Source organism: Gambusia affinis, linkage group LG23, assembly GCF_019740435.1.
Source record: "Gambusia affinis linkage group LG23, SWU_Gaff_1.0, whole genome shotgun sequence".
Classification (NCBI taxonomy): Eukaryota; Metazoa; Chordata; class Actinopteri; order Cyprinodontiformes; family Poeciliidae; genus Gambusia; species Gambusia affinis.
In genome coordinates this window covers 1,876,023-1,898,754 of record NC_057890.1, presented here as the reverse complement: position 1 = coordinate 1,898,754, position 22,732 = coordinate 1,876,023, and the positions used below count along the sequence as shown (strand labels likewise).

Here is a 22,732-nt window from a genome sequence, read left to right as displayed (position 1 = left end):
CATTAGACAGTTGATTTCTGTTATTACTAACCTTTGCAGGTTTTGCCATCAGGTTGCAGGGTGAATCCCACAGGGCAGCTGCAGCGGACCCCTGTAGCTGTGTCCTTACAGGTCCGGTCGCAGCCACCATTGTTTACAGCGCAGCTCTCTATAAAGGATTGAAGAGAGAGACGGAAGAACACAAATGACCTGTTCACACACTCAGTTGATTTCCATATCCTACCAAAGCATCATGTAGCTATTGAAACTGGACGTGATGTGGGTGGTGACTAGGGCTGCACAATATTAGATATTGTGATGATGGTAATACTGGTAAATATTGACTATATCAGGTGCGGCATGTGCCTCTCTTTCTTATATATTTGACTGTTAGCATTTGTGGATATGCTATTTGTCCAGTGTGAGTGGACAAATAGCACTCACACTGCACTCACAAATAGCACTCACACATTTAACATTTGTTTTATGCTAAATGTTACACTAGCATAAAACATACAGATTTTTTAAAATATATTAGACAACAATTATTGCAATCTAGTCAGCCCTTTGTAGTATGAATATTGCGCACACTGGCATTGCAACGACCATATATTTGCGACATATTGTGCAGCCCTAGTGGTGGCAAAGCTTCATGTGGGTAGAAGAATACACAAACAACATGGAGGGATGCCCGCACATCCCAATGTGGTTCCTCATGTAGCTTTGTCGACACAGAAGTGAGGAAATGTCAGAGACATTTCAGGTGTCTTATAAAGACAAATACCATCTGCTTATAAACCCTAACTGGAAAATAAGTTATTTTTAACAGGGAATTATTCAACAACACATGATATTGTGCTGACGAGGCAGGGTGAAGAAAGGTCGGTCCAGCTTCCAAAAGTGAAAAGAAACCAATTAACTCACATACAACAGGAAAGTTCAGGTGAGATAATGAAAAAATAAAGCTGCTATCGAGTCCCGGTTCTGCAGGACCTCTCGTGAAAAACTGTCCTTGTACATGGTGGAGATAATGTTTGCTGGGACTTGTGAATATTGCCTAAGCTGATCCTAAAGCAAACACAAGCTCATGGTAACTCTAGCTTAGCTACTAAGCTACTGTTGCTTTAGCAAAGCTCAGTCAACCCCTACCCAACGGGCCTCAGGAATCGCTGAGGAGGCTGAAATTTGACATTGACTCATGTTTGTTGAAAGGGATTAATTAAAGCTATGCCTTTATAAAGAGGTTTTCCTTAGTAACTGCTCTGCTTTTGGTGGGCTTCACTTCATTTATTTAAGAGAAAATCCCGGTTTGAACAGAAGTTTGGAATTTTCTCATCAACTGTCAGATTCAAAACATACAATCCCCAAATCTAGTTTCCAAATCCAATACCCCCTAGGATGATCTTTTGGAATTTAGAGGGCTGTTGCGGAATAACAGCAGCGTGTTATTTGGCGATGTTTCCCAAATTTTTGGCACTGTTCAATTAAAATGTCAAGAAGGCATGTGCTTAAATTCATTAAAACCAGGGAAGGAGGAAAACGCTCTCAGGTTGTAAACATATCCGTTGTTAGGAGTTAATGCAGAAGCATAGAACTGAATATGCACGATAGATGTTAAAGATGTTTTTGCTCAAGCAACCCCAGGATATCCTCTCACTTCAGTCCCCCTCGATTACCAATTTATAGTTTGTGTGTTTTTTATCTGTCACAGCTCAGATTGGTGAGCAAGCTTAAATGTCAAACTTATCCCATATAAAGGCAAAGGGATTCCTAGATGATGGGCTGGAGAAAGATATTGCAAAAGGAGGAAGGAAAGGCACTCCATCATCTAGGCAGCCTGTCTGCTAGGTGCTGTAGGGTATTAGCACCACCCTGTCCCCTTTCCACTTTCCAACTCAGGTTTCTGACAACTGTTTGCATGTGTGTGTGTGGGCGTGTGCATGTGCGAGTCAGTCTGTACCATGTTGTGGGTCGACATGCCCGAACAAGTGTACATAATCAATAAGACTTTCTATGTGAGAGTAAATGTGAACGTGTGGATTTCTTATGTGTGTAGGTGGTGTTTATGGGTCAAAGTGATTTATACTGAGTACAGTGGGCCCTATCATTAGCTGAGGTAAGCTGAGTCCTGCAGAGCCCCCTCTCTGTGGACCACGCCCAGCCAAGCCCCAGGGCCAAGCTGAGCACAGGAACAGAGACAAACCGCCTGGCCTGATTGATGTGCTGGACAAGCCTCTCACACCACCCTCAGCCTCCTTTTCCAAGACTCTCTAACAGCATATTTCTTACAGTCTGAGACTGGGTTTGAAATGGACCATAGACTTTGGAGGAGTGCGGGGGGAAAATGTGTGTGGACAGATAAAAAAAAAAAAAAAAAAAAAAAAAGTCATTTTTTATTACCGGAAACATGCCAAACTCTTGAATTAAATGTGAGTCTATTCAGCAGTGTCTCAGACTGGACAGGGAGACGTCCTATCTCTGTCTGGACTGAAGGCTCTTTCTTTTATGCTCCCATGATACATTTAAACAGGCTCTGATTTTTTATCCTTGTCAAGCCCTCATGCTGTAAGTGTTTTTATTAAGTTGGCATTGTTGTTGGGCAATGTAGCCACTAGGGGGAAGTTCTGAATTGGATTCCAAATTCACAGGGAAGTTTCAGACAACATCAGACATTGTGGTGGTGGAAGTCTCTGAACCGCAGTAGACAGAGGTGGTGGGAGACGGTCTACCATTTTTGTCATTTCCTGTTCTTCACTGACTGGACGTGAGCTGTACTTAGCCACACTGAACCACACTGTCCCCATGACTACAGGTGACACTGCTGGGACTTCAACACGTTAATTTTGATTAATTATTCACATAGATTATAACACGTAAAACATTTAATTGTAATCGATTGTTTCTCTTTCTTTCTTTTTTTTTTTTTTCTTTTTAAATCACAAAACACCCGAGCTGCAACTTTTGTGTTTGTGTGTTTCTGGTATGCCTGTAAATTTGACGCACTAGTGACAAACATCGGTGATAGATGATGAAGCTGCTTTTATTGGCTCACTCGGGGTTTATTGTTTGCTTCAAAAAAAAAAAGAAAAAAAAGATGCTATTCAAGCCTAAAATAGCATCTCAAAGCTAAACATGTAGCAGCAGCACGACTCCAAATGTGGTATGTGGACGTTCACATCATAACATCAGCGTCCACATTCTAAAAAAACTTCCGTGATTATTCAATAGGTTCCACGAATAATCAGGAGGAGTCCCTGATGCTGAAAAACTGGTCAGTTCAAGGCTGGACTACTGTAAGTCTTTACTATCAGGCAGATTAAATACTGCACCTGATCCAAAATACTGCAGCAAGAGTTCTGGTGAAAATCAATAAGAGAGATCATAGTACTCTTACTTTAGCTTTCTCCATACGTTGAATCCAGAACAAAATTTAAGACTGACTGCAGGTTTACTGTTGGTTCCAGGAGGTTCTAGCAGCAGAACGGGAGGGAGATCCTTTAGTTATCAAGCAGCTCCCAGTTTTAGTCTGAGGCAGACACCCTGTCTACTTTCAAGAGTAGGGTTGAAACTTTCCTTTTTGATAAAGGGTTAGGGTTAGGCTTTTAGTTAGACTGGTTTAGCTATCCTGAACTATCTATGTAGATATGCTGCGTATTATACCTGTAATACGGTGTGTTGCAATATTACAACATCTCTATTTCAAGCAAAAAAAAAAAAGTACAAATGTTGACTTTCCTTCAACTCAAAGAGTCATCCCAGTTATTCAGTCTTGGTATGATAGTGGGTAAGACATTTAGATACATATCTCCACACAGGATCACAAAATACTTCTGCACTGGATTAATCCAAAGAAAATTGGAAACTGTCTTTTCAAATTTGTTGGGCAATCATTACACTGACTAGAGCTTGTGACAGATGTAATTTCTGTGTGACACTTGAACAGAATGGTAAATATTTTTTTGTAATTTATTACATTTTCAGAATACCTTACAAAAACAAAATAAATCTGAAAACATGATGTTTTCGTCTACAAAGTTCTCCTACAAAGCCATCCACGAGGTCGGACGTTTTCCCTCCTGTTTTTCTAGTGCGGGTCAGGCAGGCTGCTGAATGTGACAGGACAAAACAACTGTCATGGCGCAGCAGAAAGTCTGGTAGATGTTGTGGACACCTTGGTATTGTTTTTCTTTTGTCTTTAAACATAATCCACAAATATCGGCATGTTTGTTTACTCTGAACTCCCGTTTAGTCTCGAGAGGTTTCGCGAGATTTGTGGTCTGGCATCTGAATGTTGGCGAGTGAATTTGGCTCGACATCACACACTGTACGACCAAATTGTCAAAACTAGGACTGTTATTGTCATGCGTGTGGTCTCCCACGTTTCAAAAATTGACTGACAATTTCAATATCCTGTCCTGTGAACCTGGCATTACTCCAACTTTACCAATTTTATTCAAATTAAAACAGACAATAGATGAAAAGAAAATTGGGCTCGCATAACCTAACAGCAACTATCCATTCTGCAAATCCCAAACATGGCTATTAACATTTGAAGTGATTGTTGTTCTCCATGGATCCCTACCCAGACCCTGTCAGAAGTTCCTTCATCTGGCCCAGTTGGTGCCAGGATGGAAATGTTTTAAAGATGGTGAACACTGTGATCCGCTGGTGGAAACAAAATCAGCGGATGCAGTTTATGCTAGAGGTTTAGCATCAAAACTGGTGGGGAAAAGCTTCGCTGAAAGCATTATAAACCATACTTTGAAGAAAAGGTGCAACAATTCAACCGACACAGGAGACAAGATGAGAAATTATGTCTTGTTTCAATACACTGATACACAGAATCTAAAATTGGTTGTTGCAATGCATCCAGTTCATAATAATGAGGCCACATTTTGACTGAAATTTTGAGAAAACTTAAAGTCTCCCTTTTGGAAGCAGGAAGAGTTGTTCTCACAAATAATTTAAAGCTTCATAAATCACAAACTGACAAAAAGGACCTAATCTGAGGGTATTCCATCCATATATTTTGATAACTATGCTTGTCACAAAACCAAACAAAATAAAAAAACCTAACAAATTGAATTCTCCCAGTTGACAGAACTAAGTTTACCTTTGATCAGTTTTTTATACTATAAAATGGAGAGTATATCGCAAACAAAAACAAATCTTCAAAATAGTCTTTTAGTTTGCTGCAGATGAGAAGATCCAAAGCAAATGTCACCATAGTGTCATTAGTGACTAAAACTTTAACCAATCTAGGACCACTGACAGTGTTTAAACTGGTTTGTACCTAAATTGTCATTTATGAGTTGAGAATCGAGTTTTGGAACCTTGTACAGTAAAATGGCAGAGAACTGATGAGTTGTGCAAATGTAGGTGGGAATGTGTGGAAGTAAAAAAATCCATGTTGTTCATGTATATCAGAATGTGTACTTGTGATTCAATTTTATTGCGTTGTGGGGCAAAATGTCAACGAATTTCATGTTTCTGCATCCATAGATAAGAATTTATGTATGTTTAAATAATTGTACATGTAAGAAATTATTACACAAGTTTGATTTTTTAAATGTTTGGTGAAAGATAAAAAAGCAAAAAAAAAAACTGCATGTGAGTTTCAACTTGCAAATTTGAGTTATATTTCTTAGATGACTCTTTTTTTAAAAAAATCATGTTCGGTTGCCATACTCTAAATCCTCTAATTTCTCTCATTTCCCGGAGTGCAGGTCAGAAAAGTTACTATCCTTCAAGTAGCAGCCAACCAGCTGAAATTTCTGAAAGCCACATATTCCTGAAAGGAGCTTTTTGTTTTCCTTTCCAACTGCAAGGCTTTAAGGATTTATTTTTTTTTTTTCAATAACGCCCACTAAATAACCACCACATAAACCGAGTTAAGTTAGTGGGCTTGTGTTTTTCTATTGTGGGAAGTTGGAAATTACTGCAAAAGAAAACAACAAAGAAGATTTGCAGTAAGGTGTTGTGTTAGTGGCTGGGAAACCATTAGTCTACCAAAACTTCGGTGACTAAGGTAAAAAGGGATTGCAAAATGATAATGGTCTGTTTTAGTCTTTCTACACAAACAGTTTTAATTACAGTTGTGTTCAATGGGGGACTCTTGGGTGGACACAGCGTGCACCAGAGGGTTTACAAAAATCCTCTTGAACAAAATAAAGATAGAAAAGAGGAGAACGAGAGGGAAACGGAGAGATGTGAACTCGGGAGGGTGTGGGGGGGATACAAGCACAAGCGGCATGGCAACACATAGAAAGAGGAAGAAAAGAGTTACCCATATGTAGCCGCCGTTTCACCCGCTTGTCCACATCAGCTACTGACGTGGCATTGAACTCAGAGCTCTCAATTGCAGCCTCATCTTTCTCTAAAACACAAGTGACAAGGGGACAAACAGTGAGCAGCAGGTTAATGAGAAGCCCAATTGACCAGACCTTCAGCCCTAACTTTGGCGTCTGAGCAAAAAAAAAAAAAAAAAAAAAAAGAAAAAACTAAAACCAAAGCCAAGAAGCAAGAAGCGATGAAGAGGCACCAAAATCCCTGTTAGAGTGTTAATCCCCAAACAGTCATCAATCCCCTGAAGCAAAAAAAAACAAAAAAAACAATAATAATGAAACTGATCAGGATCAGCAGCTTAATGAAGCAGTTGGAAGGCAAAACGGTGGAGAGGGGAAGAAGAAGATTCCGGGCTTTAAAAATTTTTATAAATTTTTTGGAAGGCATCGGTTGGGGGTGAACATTTGGATTTTGATTCAGATCGTGACCTTGCTGTTGGCAATGGTGTTTAAATGTTCCATAACACACAGCCCCACATTTTTTCAGGCAATCGTTTCCTCATTTTAACATGTAAGAAAAGGAAGGGAGAAAAAAAAACAAAAAAAAAACGTGTCCGACGTTTCTGAGAGAAGCTGCTTTGAACGAGAGCGAATAGATGGGCACGGAAAATTACACCATGATGCGGGAAAGAGCACAAGGGCGATGCGTGAGAGGGCAATTAGTACAGAGAGGACGCTCCGAGAGCAGAGAAATGACAAGATGACAGAGGGACTGAAGAACACACAGGGGGGAAGAAGAAGAAAGTTTGAAGTCTCATCTTGACTTTACAATAGGGGGAACATGGAGGGGTATATGACGGGTGCACACTGAAAAATTTTGGATGGATGGCATGCATAGAGACTCAGAAATGTTTTTATATAAAAGAAAGGCAGGTGGTCTGGGGCAGTGCTGGTTGCCTGTTTGTCTATAGATCAAATCACCTAGCAGTCAATACTTGATAAACCACATTCCCAAAAGCTGGACTGCAGCAGTGGAGGAAAAATGGCAACAGTGCAAATCAGAGTAAGCGGACTGATTGAGACTAAAGTGGCATGCATCCCTGCATTGGAAGACGGGGCTGGGAGAAAGAGCCAGCCTTTAACTGGGCTTCAATCATTAAGGCCGGAATTAGCATCAGTCTATGAATGAGCGCCACTTGCTCCAAGGAGAAAGGCCTTTGATGTCTTATGGAGTTGGGGGGAGAAAGGGGCCAGCCACTGGGTACAATTAATGTCCCTTCCATTCCTCTCGCCCCACCTTGCTACCTTTTTCTCCAGTGCAAGTGAAGGATTCTCTGAAGCACACTCAGCAATGAATGGAGGCTTTCTGGTGCTCGGCTAACTGGGTGAAATGCGGTTGTGTGAATGTGTGATTGTTGAATCAAAAGCTGGTGCATACCAGCTTTTGAGTGTCTGCTGGCTGGAGTGTGTGAAAAAAAAATCTGTCAGAGAGGGAGATAAAATGAAAGTGTGTGCGCATGTGTGTGTGTGTGTGCAAAAGGCCTGGAAGGGAAAGGTCCCAGCAGTCTGTGGGGCTAGGAGATGGTTGTAGGCCAGTAGAAAGGTAAGTCCTTTTAGGGACCCACAGCAGGGAAAATAAGTATTGAGAACATCAATGTTTTTCATAGCAAATATATCTGTAACTGGGCTGTTGAAGTGAAATTCACACCAGCAACTTGAGTAACCCACGCATACAAAAAGATCAACACTAATTCATCCTCTACATATCGAGACAAAGAGCTTTAGAAAGACCACAAGTTTGAAGATAAGTACATCGTGGTGTGGCAGGCTTAATATAACTGAAGCAAGGATGAATTCAGAAATTTACGACATTCTTGATAAGAATGTGAAGATGAAAATAATGTAGACTTTTCAACTAAAAACGACCTTAACCTCACAGGCAGTGATGGAAGGTAAAGTTGGTAAAAGGACTCAGTCAGTCACTGACTTGAGTTCAGTTGGAAAGAACCAAATGTCAAAGATCACAGTGACTCTCAAATGGTCTTCAAGATGAATGGATCAAAATCCCACTTGAACAATGCATGAAACTAGTTTCGCCATAGAAGATATCCATTAACGTATCCATCCACAGATTGTCGTGTGCTTAATCTGGGGTCAGATTGTAGGGGCAGAGGAGCCCAGACTTCTATCTCCCGAGCCGGTTGGGACAGCTCCTTTGAGGGAAACCCTAGGAGTTCCTAAACCAGCAGAGAAACATAGACTCTCCAACATGTCCTTGGTCTCCACATGGTGGGACATGGGCCTGGAACACCTCACCAGGGAGGCATCCAGGAGGCAACATAACCATAATCTGGTTATACTTACATCTTTACATCCTTTACATCTTCCTTGATGTAAAGGAAGAATGGCTCCACTCCGAGTCTCCCCTGGATGACCAAACCTCACATCCTACCCTTAAGAGGGAACCCCGACACCCTGTGGAGGAAACTCATTTCAGCCACTTCTATCTGCAATCTCGTTCTTTCAGTCACTATCCAGAGCTTGTGACCACAGATGAGAGGAGGAATGTAGCTCAACTGGGAATTCACCACACCAGACAGGTACAGCACTCAAGTTATCACAAATATTGCAACAATCCTCATGTTGACCTTCCACTCCATTTTTCCCTCATCGCCAAATTAAATCAGCTGCTGTTCCTGAACAATTTGGAGTACATGTCCAAGAGAAGGTGCTTAGTCAGGCTCAAGTTTAGTCTCTTTATGAAGATGACAACCTAATCTTTCTATTTTTGCAGTAAAAAAGAATTTAACTGTAAGTAGTTTGTAGCTATTATGTTTGTAACACCAAAGCAAATGAAAAATGTTGCTTCAACTGGATTTTTCATTTTTACTTCTTGTAAATGCACATTGAGTGTCGAATGTATGAGCTGGGAAATACAACAAATCTGTAGAATAAAGTATTCTGCTCGTGGATTTCAATATTGATATAAATAGCACAAAAAAGAAATGTCATTTTGGACATGTCTATTTATGAGGATGTACAGATGTTGACCAAATGTGCCATTTGGAGTGAGACTCCAATGGAGTCTCATCTGATATACAAACTTCTGACTGGAACTCCTCAGTTCTTCAACATACAGTCATCAATGAGGACTCTAATGAAAGACAACGACCAGAGGAATCCTCTGGTAGACACAACATTACTGATAGTGGAAATTACTTATAATCATTCATATAAATAAAATAGCATATCTTGGGGAGAAAGGAGGGGTTAGTGTACAGTCAGACCTCCTCCCCCTTCTGGCAATATGCTGTCCATCCATCCGCCCCTATTCGTCTGTCCATCCCCCCCCCCCCACCACCATCTCTCCTTCAACCCCCCCTCCCCCCCGCCCTCTAACGATACGCTAGCCCCTCCACCCTCAACTTCTCTCCTTTGCCCCCCCCCCCAGGCCGGGCCCACCTCCTTCTTCGCCCTCCCGCACCCGCATTCTATCGATACGCTAGACCCCCTAGCCTGACCCCCAGCCTTATCTCCTTCTTCTTCGAAAGCCCCCCGTTCCTCCCGCGCCACCATTCCCTCGACCCCCCATTCTTGCTCTTCGGTATGCTTTAGCCCCCCTTGCTTTGACTGTAGCAGCAGACTACTAAAAGTTTCCAGTATTCTCAAATCCAAAACCTGTCAGCACTCTTACGGCCATAATCATCCACTCCTGTGACTTGTGAAGTTCTGCTGAAGAAACACATCAAGTTTTGACACGTTCTGACAACGTGTCTCTTCGTGGCTCTCCGTTGGTGAGAAAAAGTCCCGTAAACACCGTTACACATGAGGGCGCACAGGGCCTGACTTTGACACACCAAGGCGCACAGATTACGCGTGGTTACGCATGCAGCTGGTGGGTCCATGTCAAAACAAACCCCAAGGTGCCTTATGTGCTTGTGACAGGACACGTGTTGGCTACACATCGGTGGCTTTAGATTTAGTTTCTGAGTTGACCAGTCAGAAATATTCCAGAAAGAATACAGGCATGTCAAAGCAAGCTCAAATCGTTCTCTGGATTTTATTGGCTCGGAAAAAGCCACATTATTGGTTGAATGCAGTGTCAATCAAAAGGGGGGAGCTCTAGGCTGACCAATAAAAGCATCATAATGGACACGGGAAGATACAATGGAAAAACAACACATGGGCGATCTGGTGTGGATTAAGGGGTTAAATTCATGGAGTATCTGAGTTGAGAACTGATGTGAATTTTACGTCAATAGCCCAAAAAAAACCCTAAAAACAACTGTTGTTGTGTTTAATACTTATTTTCCCTGCTGAATGCAGGATGAGTTGGAACAAAGAGTTAAACCACTCTACTACAGCTAGGAAGAAGAATGGTAAAACCAATGCATTAAACGAAACACCAACAATAAAATTCTACTTTAAATATGCATTTAAAAAGGCAAATGGTTAAAAAAAAAAAAGGGGAGAAAGAAACAAGGGAATCAATACAAATGCAGTGCAGGGACTCCAGTGCAGCTGGTTAACAAGGCAAGCAACAAATGGATGGATTAGTAAAAGAGGGAACCAAATGAATGGTGTCACAAATGGCAGTGGACACATGCAGTAGGAATGGCAAATTATGACATGGGTGGACAGTGCAAGCCCCTGCCTCTCTGTTCAGCTACGCGTTGCCGGTGGAAGGGAAGGAGGCATGGACGCCGTCTTTGAGTTAACAGTTGCGTATCAGTTGGTTGCCACAGTTCTTGCACGGGATTTGCGTGGAGATGGCAAATGATGAGGTCAATGGGATGTAAGGTAAGGCTTCCTAATCCTAAGATCAGGCTGCAATTGAGATGTCTGTTTGGCCACAGATCCTAAGATGAGGCCCTTGACCCCCCAACCCAGATTTATGTCCTGAGAAATAGTCCTTCTACCCCTGAATTGGTTGTCACATGAATGTTCAGACAAGACAGGCAATCAGGTACTATCACCAGGAAGCAGGAAGCAAAAGAGGGAGCAGAGGGACAGAATCTGTGTAGAGAGTGTAATACAGGGTTGGGGGTTTAGGTGGGTCCAAAGAGCTAAGGGGTCCCTGGGACTACCGAGAGGCTCTTCTTTCATTAAAATATGAAAAAAGAGATAGGAAGAGAGAAACACGGTGAGGAACGACAGACAGCAAACACTGGGAATCAGAGCTAGGTTTCCTGCGCCTTCCTTCCATACTGCAGGACTTCAGTTGATGTGTTGCTCCACTTCCTTAACGAGCTGAAAAGAAAAAGGGTTAGCAGCAGTCACATCCCACTGCCTCCCAGCCAGGGGCTGCAGTGGTGAGGGCCAGAGACAAACTGTGAGAGACAGAAGACATGGAGACATAGGGACGTCCTTGTGTTTTCCTGTGTATGGCTGGTTAAACTTCATTTTGTATTGGATAAAAATGTTGGATTCTTATAGTGGAAAACGTATTTGATATTTTTTGTCATCTATACAACAGAGTACCGCAGATGTTTTCTTTTGTTCAGCTTCAGCTTAACAAACATTGCTTTAATGAGTCAACATACAGACATACTAACAGAAGTATTTATGATCCTTGTACTTATTCATGTTTTGCTATGGTATAACCACAAACCTTTATGAATTTATTTCAATTTTATGTGATTGTCCAGCACAAAGTAGTGCATAATTGTTCAAATCTGACATTTATGTTGAAGTACTTCCTTCACTACAATAATAGTCTTTCCGGATATGTTTTTATCAGCTTTGGGAGAGGGAAATTCTCGCCCATTCTTTGCAAAATAGCAGAAGCTGAGCCAATTTCATGGCGAACATCTGTGCACCGTCAGGTTTTGCCACAATCACTAATAGATTTAAGTCTGGTCTGTGAAGGGGCAATTCTGATACATAAATTTTGATGTAAAACCTTGAAGAGAGTATGTTCTCTATCGTTAGTTGTGTTTCCACCAACAATTTTTATGGGTATTTTTGAAATATCACATCGGGAAATGTTGATGGAAACATCGAAATTCAAAATAGCTTCCTCAGTTTTGCTAAAACGTTCTCCAGAGATGGGCTGTGGTTTTTCTGAAAAATTGTTAATACAATAAAGGGAGACGTAAACACATTTACCAAGTAAGTTCTGAAGCAAACATTTACTTCACATCACTGATCAGCTGTTTCTGCTGTTGGAACAGGATGTATCATTGCTGTTACCAGCTGCCCTCTCTTAAACCATGACTGTGGTTAAACGCCTTGGAAACTCCATACAATTTTAAAAATTGTACATGACTTGAACAGGTGATTCGACACTTCTAGCACATAGGAGTGCGGAAGATGGGGGAATGCATGACTGCAGAATTGCATCTGACAATTCAGTCTGTCCATAAATAAGCATAAAATTGCAGTTGCAAAAATGTCATAAATGTCTATCAAGAAATGTGTTGTTTAGCATAAAAATGCAAGAAAAAAAAATCACAATAGTTCCCACACTCTAAATACTGAACAAAAACAAACCCAAAATGGAAATGCTGTGTGAGAAAAAATGAGGGGATGAGAGACGAGCCGATCGGAGCCAGGCGGCTGACAATTTTAATTTAATATTTCCAAGTGTGATCAACACGGACTGAGCGGTTTCGTTCACTTCCTCCGCTGCCATCGTTAAAACTACAGGAAGATTCCGATTCTAAAACAGAGCAGAAAGCTAACACCATCGTTCACTGATTGGCCTGGTAGTCAAGTGTCCTTTACTCCAGTGGATTTTCTAACATCAGTAACTGTTACCCTAAAAACAAGAGAAGTTTTGGCAGTGTGGTGGTCTGGACCATACATAAGTATTTTAACACAATGCCAGAATGGAGAGAAAATAAGAGAAGCAATCATTGGTGCTCAACATTCTGGGAAGGGGTAGGGGAAACAATTTCTTAGTAATTTCTTGTCTACAGCTTTACTGGAAGAAATTTTATTCACAAGTGGAAAACATTTAAGGTAGCTGTCACAATCCTTCCAGGATTACACAACAAACTCACTCTAAGGTCAGAGTTAGAGAAAGAGCAAACAATACCAAGGGTGTTATGTCAGTCTTTACAGTTGTCTATTAGCGTTTTAAATGTTCAAGCTGATGTTGGTACAGTAAATACAAGACAAAATTAGTATTGCTTGTTTGGAAGGATTGCAAAGCAAAATACTCTTCATTTGAAAAAGAATAGAACAGCATGACTTAAGTATGCAAAGTTCCATTCTGAATGGATCCCAGGACTTTTGGAGCAATGTCGTTTGGACATGCGAGACTGAAGAATAGTCGCTTCACCATAAACCAATGACTAATATTTGGTGAAAAGTACAACAAGGTGGTAAAAAGGAAATGATTAGGGTTGCTTTGGATGATTGGAAACTTGTGGTCATTTTGCATCATAAACTCCTCTTAACACTCAAATGCTCTACAGTTAAAAGTGAAGTCATCTGAAAAGGAACAATGACTGAAAGCACAGAAAATCTGCAGCGGAATGTCTGAAGACTGAAGACAAAAGAATCGAGGCATGAGGAGAAGTATTCAAACTACAATGAACGAAGAACTGTAGGAGCAAACAAAGAGCATGAATACCTTTATGAGAAATGATGTCTTATGACTAAAGGTGGATCAATCGACTCTTGATTCTTCAGGTGTACTTATAATTTTTTACACTCAACATTTCCATTTTGTGTTCATCTTGGTTTAATTACTGTGTTTAATGTAATAACAGTTCTATGGTTTTGTACACTCAATGTTAGAAAAAAAATATTGTATAGAGCAAATCACGAGTTTACAAAATATAAAATTCCGAAATAAACGGTGATGCCATTAATCCTCCACATTTTGCAAGCATTTGATGCTAAAACACATGACAATCTGTTACTGGCACTGCAAACCCCATTCAGGCTTCACAAGCCTGTCTCAGCAGGGAGGAGGTGAAGAAAGAGGTACGGAAGAACATCCTCACTTACCTGGAACATTTCATTAATCTTCAACCAGTTATAAAGGGAAAATGAAAAAGTTTATTCTGGAACAAATCTAACTAATATATTCAAATATCGGAACTATCCCTTTGGAAGACAAATTATTGTCTTCTATTGTCTCCTCTGTCTCCTCAGCGCTAAGGCTCCAATTGGTTGCTTGGTGTATTTTTAGACATAGCAGTAGGACCGCAAGGAGGACTCAGAGGAGCTAGATTTTTTCACAGATTATCTGTCTCATATTACTCTGTCAGGATGTAGTGACAGTTTTAGCAAATGTGTAAAAAAAATGTTTTTATAAACGTTAACTACTGCAGCTTTAAGACAACTCCACTTGTGAGGTCAGTTTTACTGAGGAAATGTGTGTGCAACAAGCTAGCTATCCAAATGGCTCAGTAGTATCCAAGCTAGCTATTAGCTAAAAACAAACTCAAAGTTGATTAAAGTTCCAGCTAAAACTTTTAGTTTTTACTGTGACAACCACAGTAAAAATCAGCCCAACATTTATATGGCAATATCTTCATGAAATCAGCTTGAAAACCCAAAGCAGCTCAAGTTTTAGGGTGAGATTTAAAACTAGCATAAGTCAGGAACTGGAGCTTAACCAGCAGCATCAGCACTGTGCAGTACCGTGTTCCATCTGTGCCGTTTTTACTGTGTTACTTGGAAACATTCACTTGATTAATGTTCAAAATGTTATACTTATTTCCTGATTCTCTTTGTTTTCACTGTGGAAATTGAGTTAGAAATTGAAATGCTATGATGCCAGGCTAATGTGAGAACTTTTGTAAACTTGGAAGCTGATCTGCTCATTTAAAGTCATGAGTTTACATAATATGGGAGGCCATGATGGCTGTCACTCACCGATGCAGGTCTTGCTGTCTGAATGCAGGGCGTACTTTTGGTGGCAGCCACAAATCGGCCCTGTGTCTGTATCTTCACATGTGTGCTGGCAACCTCCGTTTCCATAGTTACAAGTCACTTAAAAAAAGGGCAGATTTAAATGTTACATTTTTCTATGAGTCTGTGAGAAATTATATTGTGTTTAATTTTTGTTTTCTTGTGAAAATCAACACCACTGATCACACCTGTGTAGAGTTTCACTGACGCATTATCAAACAAAAAACTCTAACTTTGACCAAACAGTAAGAATTTATATTCCGAAAGGTTCCTGAAAAGTTTCAGTTTTGGAGATACAAGGTTTCTGTCTGAACGAAAGACTTTTGTAAAAAGAATAAATATATATATTTGACATTTATGGCAAACAATAGAATGATGTAAAAAAAAAAAAAAAAAAAAAAGTCAAGCAAGAACCAAAGGGTTCAGTGAGTTTTCAGTTCTTTTGCATCAACATTTAAATACAATCGTATTAAATAAAGTGGAGTCAGCCAAGCGCAGCTGGAGGACATCAGTGGGTAATCAAGTGAACTGTGCATTTCTTGGTTGGTTAAGCTCCACTGTTTCTGTCCATTCTTGCAAACGTTGTGTGCAGCAACAGCTGAACTGAGAGAACGTCTCAACATATTCTGTCACCCAATCAGATTTAGGTAATATTTATGCTAGTGGTGGGAGTCAATAACATTTTTTTAATCGAGTAAATCTCAGGGTCTGTAATTAATTAATCACAATTAATCGCATTTCAATCAAAACCCACTTATTGACCAAATAAGAAAAATGTTCAATACAAAAGACCTTTTAGCAGCCAAATTATTGAATAAACAGACAGCTGAGCTCAATAACAAAAATATTTGTTGTTTTTAAAGCTGTTATTTTGATTCTTCAGTCCTCAGATTGGAGCAAAGTGTTATTCTGTCCATTCATCTTTCCAGAGTTTCATGAACTCCTCATCATTCATAGAACTTCTTCATAAATATGGACCGTAGCCACTTTGGAGACAGCTGTGCTGCTGCTACATATTTAGCATTGAGATGCTGTTTTAGGCTAGAATAGCTTCACTGATAGGCCAAGCCAGAAACGTCTTTGTCATCCATTGCTGTTGTTTGTCACTTTATGGGTGTACCAGAAACAAGCAAATAAAAAATTTCTGGCCAAGGTGGTGTGTGTGTACCACTAGTCTGTTGAAGCACATTCTACACATACCAAGAAATGACTATATTGGAAGCTCTTTGCTCCCATTTCTTAGTCAGAATTATGTCCAGTTTTACCTATCTTTTCCAATTTGCAAACAAAATACCTAAAGGTCTCTGTATCATAAATGTCATGTTCAACTTAATCTCAACATCTCTTTCTGCAAGTGTGAATAAAGTCTGGAAGACAGTGGGTGAAGTCTCATTTTCTCACAGAAAACCTGAACTCCACATCACCCTGAACCAACCGTCCCCACACTGAAACACAGTGATGAAAACATCAAGCTGTGGGCATGCCTTGCTTCAGCAGCAAACAGGAAGCAGGTTGTAGCTGATGGAAAGATCAACTCTAACTCAAAGATAAAGTTGAGCTGAGAGAAAGCAGAAGGAGATGCTGATTGTTTGGAAGCACAAAAATGGATGCGTTCACACCAGCCCCGTTTAGTCCGCTTTAATCAAACTCCAGTTCGTTTGTCAAGAAAGTCCAAAAGTCAGCATCAAACTCTGATGCTGACCAGAACAACCAACTCTTCTAACTTGTGAAGATGTGTAAATGTGAACGCTAAACGGACTGGATACCACTCCAAAAGCAGGAAGCGAACTACGGCACAGGGCATTCTGGGTAAAGACGACCAAAACAAACACGTGAGAAATGGCTTATACACTTATCCCAAAGTCACAAGACAAATCCTACAACTGTTAAAATCTGACACCACTTCAGTTCTGTTAACATTTTGTGAAAAAGGAAGTTGCTCAGTGTCTTCTTCAGACATTTTCATGACTGGTGCAGCGCCCCCACAGGCGAGTGGGGGAACAGGTTGCTCAAAAGTACTGGAACCGCAGCAGCTGAAAATGAAACAAATGTTGCAATTTTGGTCCCCAGTCAAACCCAGTCTACCAGACTATCAGGTGGGAAAACACCTTTAGTGTCGTTTTTTAAGTTGTTTACTGCCGTTATGTTCCGTCATGCTCAACAGACCAACACTGACTGCAACTTTTACTGCTAGTGAAATATTACCACAGCGGAGAACACATTACAGAGACTTCTGCAGTGCTCACACTCTGTCTGTGAGAGGAGAAAAAGATATGCCAAATAAAGTGCAATTAAAAGCTTACTTTCCCCCCGTCAAAAACAGCGGCCCTGCATTCCATGGCTGCACACACTGAATGAGAAGCGAGAAAAAGCAACTGAGCTGTAAAGAGTTATGAATTCCCACTACTGAATCCTTCAGCACCTTCAGTTTGGGTTGATATGCTCAAATGGTTTTGGAATTAAATGTCCACCCTCATATTTTACCACTGAAGCCCTACTGGAAGCTGTTAATTGTGCCTGTTACTGATGTTTATCACCAGAACGGCTCAATCTTTTCTACCACTATGTAAACGCAAGAAAAACAGGCTAATAAAGAAAGCGGTTAAAGATTTACTGCTCCGTGGAACTGGAAACAAAATGGAGAGTCAACTGATTGTAAATCTATGCACTATGCTAGATGTTTGGTTTTCTTTTCTAAATATAAATATTTATGTGTATATCAAGAATTTGAAAAAAGAAAACAAAACATCGCTCAGCTGCTGCAGATTTCACAGCTGCAGACCCATGATGCAAATCAGTGATCCAACCACATCAGAGTGGGTCCCTACTGGACTGAGATCTGGTCACTGTGGAGACCACTGGAGTACAGTGAACTCACTGCTGTGTTCAGGAAACAATTTTGAGAAGATTTGAGATTTTTGATGCCATGTTGAGTCCTGCTGAAAGTAGGAGTTATGCATTCATCTGCTTGATGTGTGATGACACAATGAGAATTCTCTGGACAGCATGTTTGGGTTGAATATCAAACAAAATGAAGTACCATTGAATATTGTCTTTATTATCATTTTAATGAACGTTTGATATTTTACTGCACAAACAAGTAACTATGTTAACTATAAAAGTGCTGTATCAAACATGACCTTAAAGAAATTTCACTTTGTAATTTAAAGTCTTGATTTTGGGCTTGTGTATCTTTAAAAACTTCTGCTCTGTATAAAATTCATGGCTCCTCTATTAATTCATTAACAACGTTTTTACCAGCTTTGGACTGAGAAGTAGCTCCTATAATGAGCTGATGCACAGTTCCACCAAGTGTTTGCTAATTGCTGCTACTAGTCTGAAGGAGCTGAGTGGGGTAGTCATGGGGGAGGGACGTTCTGTGAGACAGAAGCTCAGAACCATGGAAGCTACAGCTCTGAGGAGGAGCTGAGACTCAAAGGTGGAGCTAGCTTCATCTAGGCATTTTGCACAGCTGAATGGTTACCATGGAGACTAAAGGATTTCTCAAAAAGGATAAAGACAACACTCCACATAGGTTTTTGATAAGGCAATAACATTATAACTTGATGTAAAGCTTAAAAAAGTCCATTTTAAATAACACTGCCCCTTTAAAAGTTGACAGGTAAAAATTGATTCTGACTGGATAGCAGAAACACAGCAGCGTACTGCAATCTCTAAAAAGGAGCGGGATGCATCACTAGTCCCAACACTTTCATATCTTCCTTGGTCAACCTGGATGTTTTTCTCCTACTACTGAATTTTGCCTAGAATGATAAAAAGCTATAGAGATAACTAATTAACTATCCAACATCCATTCTTATTGAAGGTCATCTTAACTGATTGCTTTCTGCTAAACCATCATGTGAAACATCTCATTAACGTCTTTTTTACCTGCAGACTCATCTACACATGAGAAGAAATGCAAGTGTCAGAGTTATTGTATCTTTTTCTTCTTCACATCTGGCAAAATGTGGCAATAATTACCAAAGAATTGAATAAAATTTGTTATGTAGGTTGTACAAGCACGTAACGTTACGTGCTTGTACAATTTAGTTACTTGTCTGTTATTTATTCCCAAAAGTAAGTAATATATAAATTCTATATATAGATATTATTTTTTGTCACGGCATGAGGATTAGATGTGATACATACATGTGCAGTCTTTCTGGTTTTTGGCCAACTCAAAACCAGGCCGGCACTCGCATGACACCCCGCCTTTGAAGGGAGCTTCCCTGCAGATGTGAGCACAGCCATGGTCTTTGTTCATGCAGTTCATCCCATCTGTTCAGAGGAAGAAGACAACGAGACACAGGGTTTAATCAGAGGCATTTCTGAGTGGCATGGAAAACCAAAGCTAAAATTCTAACTTGATTTGCTCCTTTCCTAAAAATAAAGGCAAAGAAAGAAGTCACAGTAGAGTTGCATTACCAATCAGATTCACACCAAACCAATCGCATCAATGCTAGCTAACATTGATGTTCTATCTATTAATAATTATCTCCTCTAAGTGGACAACTTGATATTGAATGTGGATGTTGATGATGTTCATTTCTACTTATGGTTCTAGCACCAAAGAGCTGGCCTGCAGATCAGATGCTACAGCAAAGGTTACTTGCTGCCCAACATGTTTATATGTGAAAGAATCAAAATTGCTAGAAAACAGAGAATATTTTTCTTTAAAGGTCACGCATTGGAGAGTTTCATTTCAGGTGAATAATGTTTTGTCATCAGATTTAGTTCTTTACTCCGAAGTTCTAAATTGATTGGGGCAGGAGAAGCATACAATTTTGGAAAATCAATATACAACAATAGAAAAGCACAAAACTACCACTCAAAATTTTAGACAACTAATGATGTTTTCTGTAATAGCCCATTTTAAAGAGATACCTCCTGTTCAGCTGGGTTGATTACATCCATTATAAGAATGTAGCTAAGTCATTGTATCCTGCACATCTACAGTCAGATCTCTTCGTCTGACTCAGATCTTAGTCAAATCAGGAGGGAACAAAACTAGAAGATGAGCTACTAGATACTGTAGAATCCCCCTCAGAGAGATGATACTTAATCAAATCAAACAGTTCTGATTTCATTAGTTTAGTTGTGGCAGATGGTGGCTATACTGGCTTATATTTCCAAACCTTCCCTGTAAATCCAGGTACGGTTCTTAACTCCGAATTATGTTTAAGTCTTTTGTGCTTAAAAATCAGAGAAAAATAGACATTTATACAACTTTTGATAAACATTCAAAACATGCACTACTAGAGTTGTCTACCCACAGTCTAAACACACAGTGTCCTCAGTTTCCATGGTGAGTTAAGCCTCTTTATCTGACCCAAAATGGTTCCAAGGACTTCACCATTTTCCCTCAGAAGTCCCCTTCACAAGCGAAAAGTGTTTTCTTAGTAACTGTTAATGAAGCTGTCCACTTCCAGTGGACTGTTACACAAAAATTCTAAACAAAAGAGGCTTCATAGACTTTAGAGGAACATTTGACTTATTTTTAATTACAAAAAGGCAAGGATGCAAAACAATAAAACCAGTTGGTAGAAACAGGTTTGAAGAGCGGCCAACACAAGCACCGGCCATGTTTTAAAAGTAAACTCATAAGTAAGCATTGTTTCTACAATCTATTAAGACCTGGGAGAAGTCAAATAAACCGAGGCAGAAGGAGAAATCGGACATAGACCAGTCACTCAGCACAGTTAAGCCTAAAACAGCAAACAGAGCAGTGGGTGCACATCGATGAGATGAGGCCGAGACCCAGATCCCACTGACACTTCCTCTACTCCTTCACTGATAACCAGCCTCTGATCTGCTGACTCATATGTGCTGACAGGTGAGATATTTCTAAGGTTCTGGTGGAAAACTATATTGATTACTTTTCTTTATTAAAACCACAGTTGATTTAGCAATGATAAAAACTCTTATTTTCTTTCCTAAGCAAATGAAACTGTGCTTTTTAACATAAGTAAAAGATACCATTAGTAAACATTTACTAGTCATATTCAATAAATAAGAATATGCTTTTGTTGAGGCTCATTTGTCAGATTAAAAGTACCTTTTGAAAATAACCTTTAAGCTGGCATTATCATACTTTTCATAACCCACTTTCCTGTAACATGAAATATATTATTTATTGGTCTGGCATATTTTAATTTTAAATCAGCTACATGTGGAAAATCGTCATAATGATGATTCATCTATGTAATGAGCATCATAATGAGCAACATTTGCGTCTGACACACGCTTCACATATTTCATGTGTCTTTCAAGTGTGTTGTAAATATGCAAATAAAAACCCTGACCACCAGCCAATGACATTTGTGAAATCCTAACCCTATTTTCACCCAATTAGTGTATTCCTTGGATGAAAAAGAACCAATCACAACCAACAAGGCAAAATGTCTAGGAAGTGACAGAAATGACAAAAGTCTGAGATTTGAGTAAAACATAAAAGAATAATTTACTTTTTGCAGCCTATCAATATATAGTTAAACTACATGCTTACTTTAGACGATTCTATTTGCGTTTGTAGATTTATTGAGCTACCATGTGATGTGATCCTTCAGAGCCAACTCACACCACGGTGACATCATCATGTTTTACAGTAGATATAACATAAACTGGATAATGTGCAGTGTTTTCTTAGACACACAGCATTTCACATCTAAGCCAGAAAACTGAATTCTTCAGACTTCTTTACAAGTTCACAGTTTCCCTTTCCACGGTTCCAAACAGTGACGATTCCCAGGCTACCAGGCTTTGATTGGGAAACATTCAGTTCAAGCTGAAGCTGAGTAAACACAGCTTCGGCCGAACAAAGAGTTGTTGTAGTTTCATCTACTTTATGCTAACTTTACACATGGAAGAATCAATTTGCAGCGAATACTACCCAGTTAGCATTGACGGCCAACAGAAGTGTCCCAAACGTTTCTGAGGTTTTATGTCTTCCTACATTCATCCTGCTATCAAAGCCCTGAAGAAGGAAGAAAAGATCAATTCAGTGAAAATAGACATGAAACAATAGCAAAGTTAGTGCAGAAGTCTTCATACACAGGCTTCCAGTGTGTTTATTTCAACATTGGTTTTCTTCTCACCACTGCGTCTTAAAGGCTGGATTGGTGGAATGCATGAAGAACAGTTTTTCTGTTTCCAAGCAGCACGTCCGTCCTCTATCCATGTCCAGATAATGGATTGAACAAAGCTTTGGGTGATGTTTGAGAACCAATATTATCCACAACTTTAACACCCAACAAAGAAAAGTCTTGTTTTTTTTTTTTTTTTTTGGCCCTAATCCTCCTCTGTAGAAGTGTTAATTGTGTTATTTTAAACTGAGGCTCTGTATGATGTACAGCTTGATCAGCTGAGTCCAAGATTTCACAAGACGCTAAGTTTTCCTGGTAACTCCACATCTGAATGGTGTCTATGTTCATTTTATATTCATGTTTGGATGGTTTTTGTTCTTTTAAAAAAAAATTAAAAATCCAGCAGTTTCTGGAGATGCAAAACTACAAAACAATTCTTAACACTCATCTCTGCTCTACAGCCACCATGGCATTTACCCCCATACAGTATAACACTTTAAGGTATCGTGAGGAGCA

At 39.8% G+C, this 22,732-nt stretch overlaps 1 protein-coding gene across 3 annotated transcripts in view; it reads right to left on the bottom strand.

The window, feature by feature from the left end:
• Positions 1 to 22,732, bottom strand: part of scube1 (signal peptide, CUB domain, EGF-like 1) — a 91,858-nt gene that overhangs the window by 29,383 nt on the left and 39,743 nt on the right. For 2 of the 3 annotated variants that reach the window (XM_044108454.1, XM_044108452.1), the window contains 4 exons: positions 19,284 to 19,412; positions 15,096 to 15,212; positions 6,266 to 6,355; positions 32 to 148 (listed from right to left, as the gene is read on the bottom strand). In XM_044108454.1, coding sequence (XP_043964389.1) covers positions 32 to 148; positions 6,266 to 6,355; positions 15,096 to 15,212; positions 19,284 to 19,412 — 453 coding nt within the window. The remainder of the gene's footprint in view (positions 1 to 31; positions 149 to 6,265; positions 6,356 to 15,095; positions 15,213 to 19,283; positions 19,413 to 22,732) is intronic. The other variant, XM_044108453.1, reaches the window with a different exon arrangement.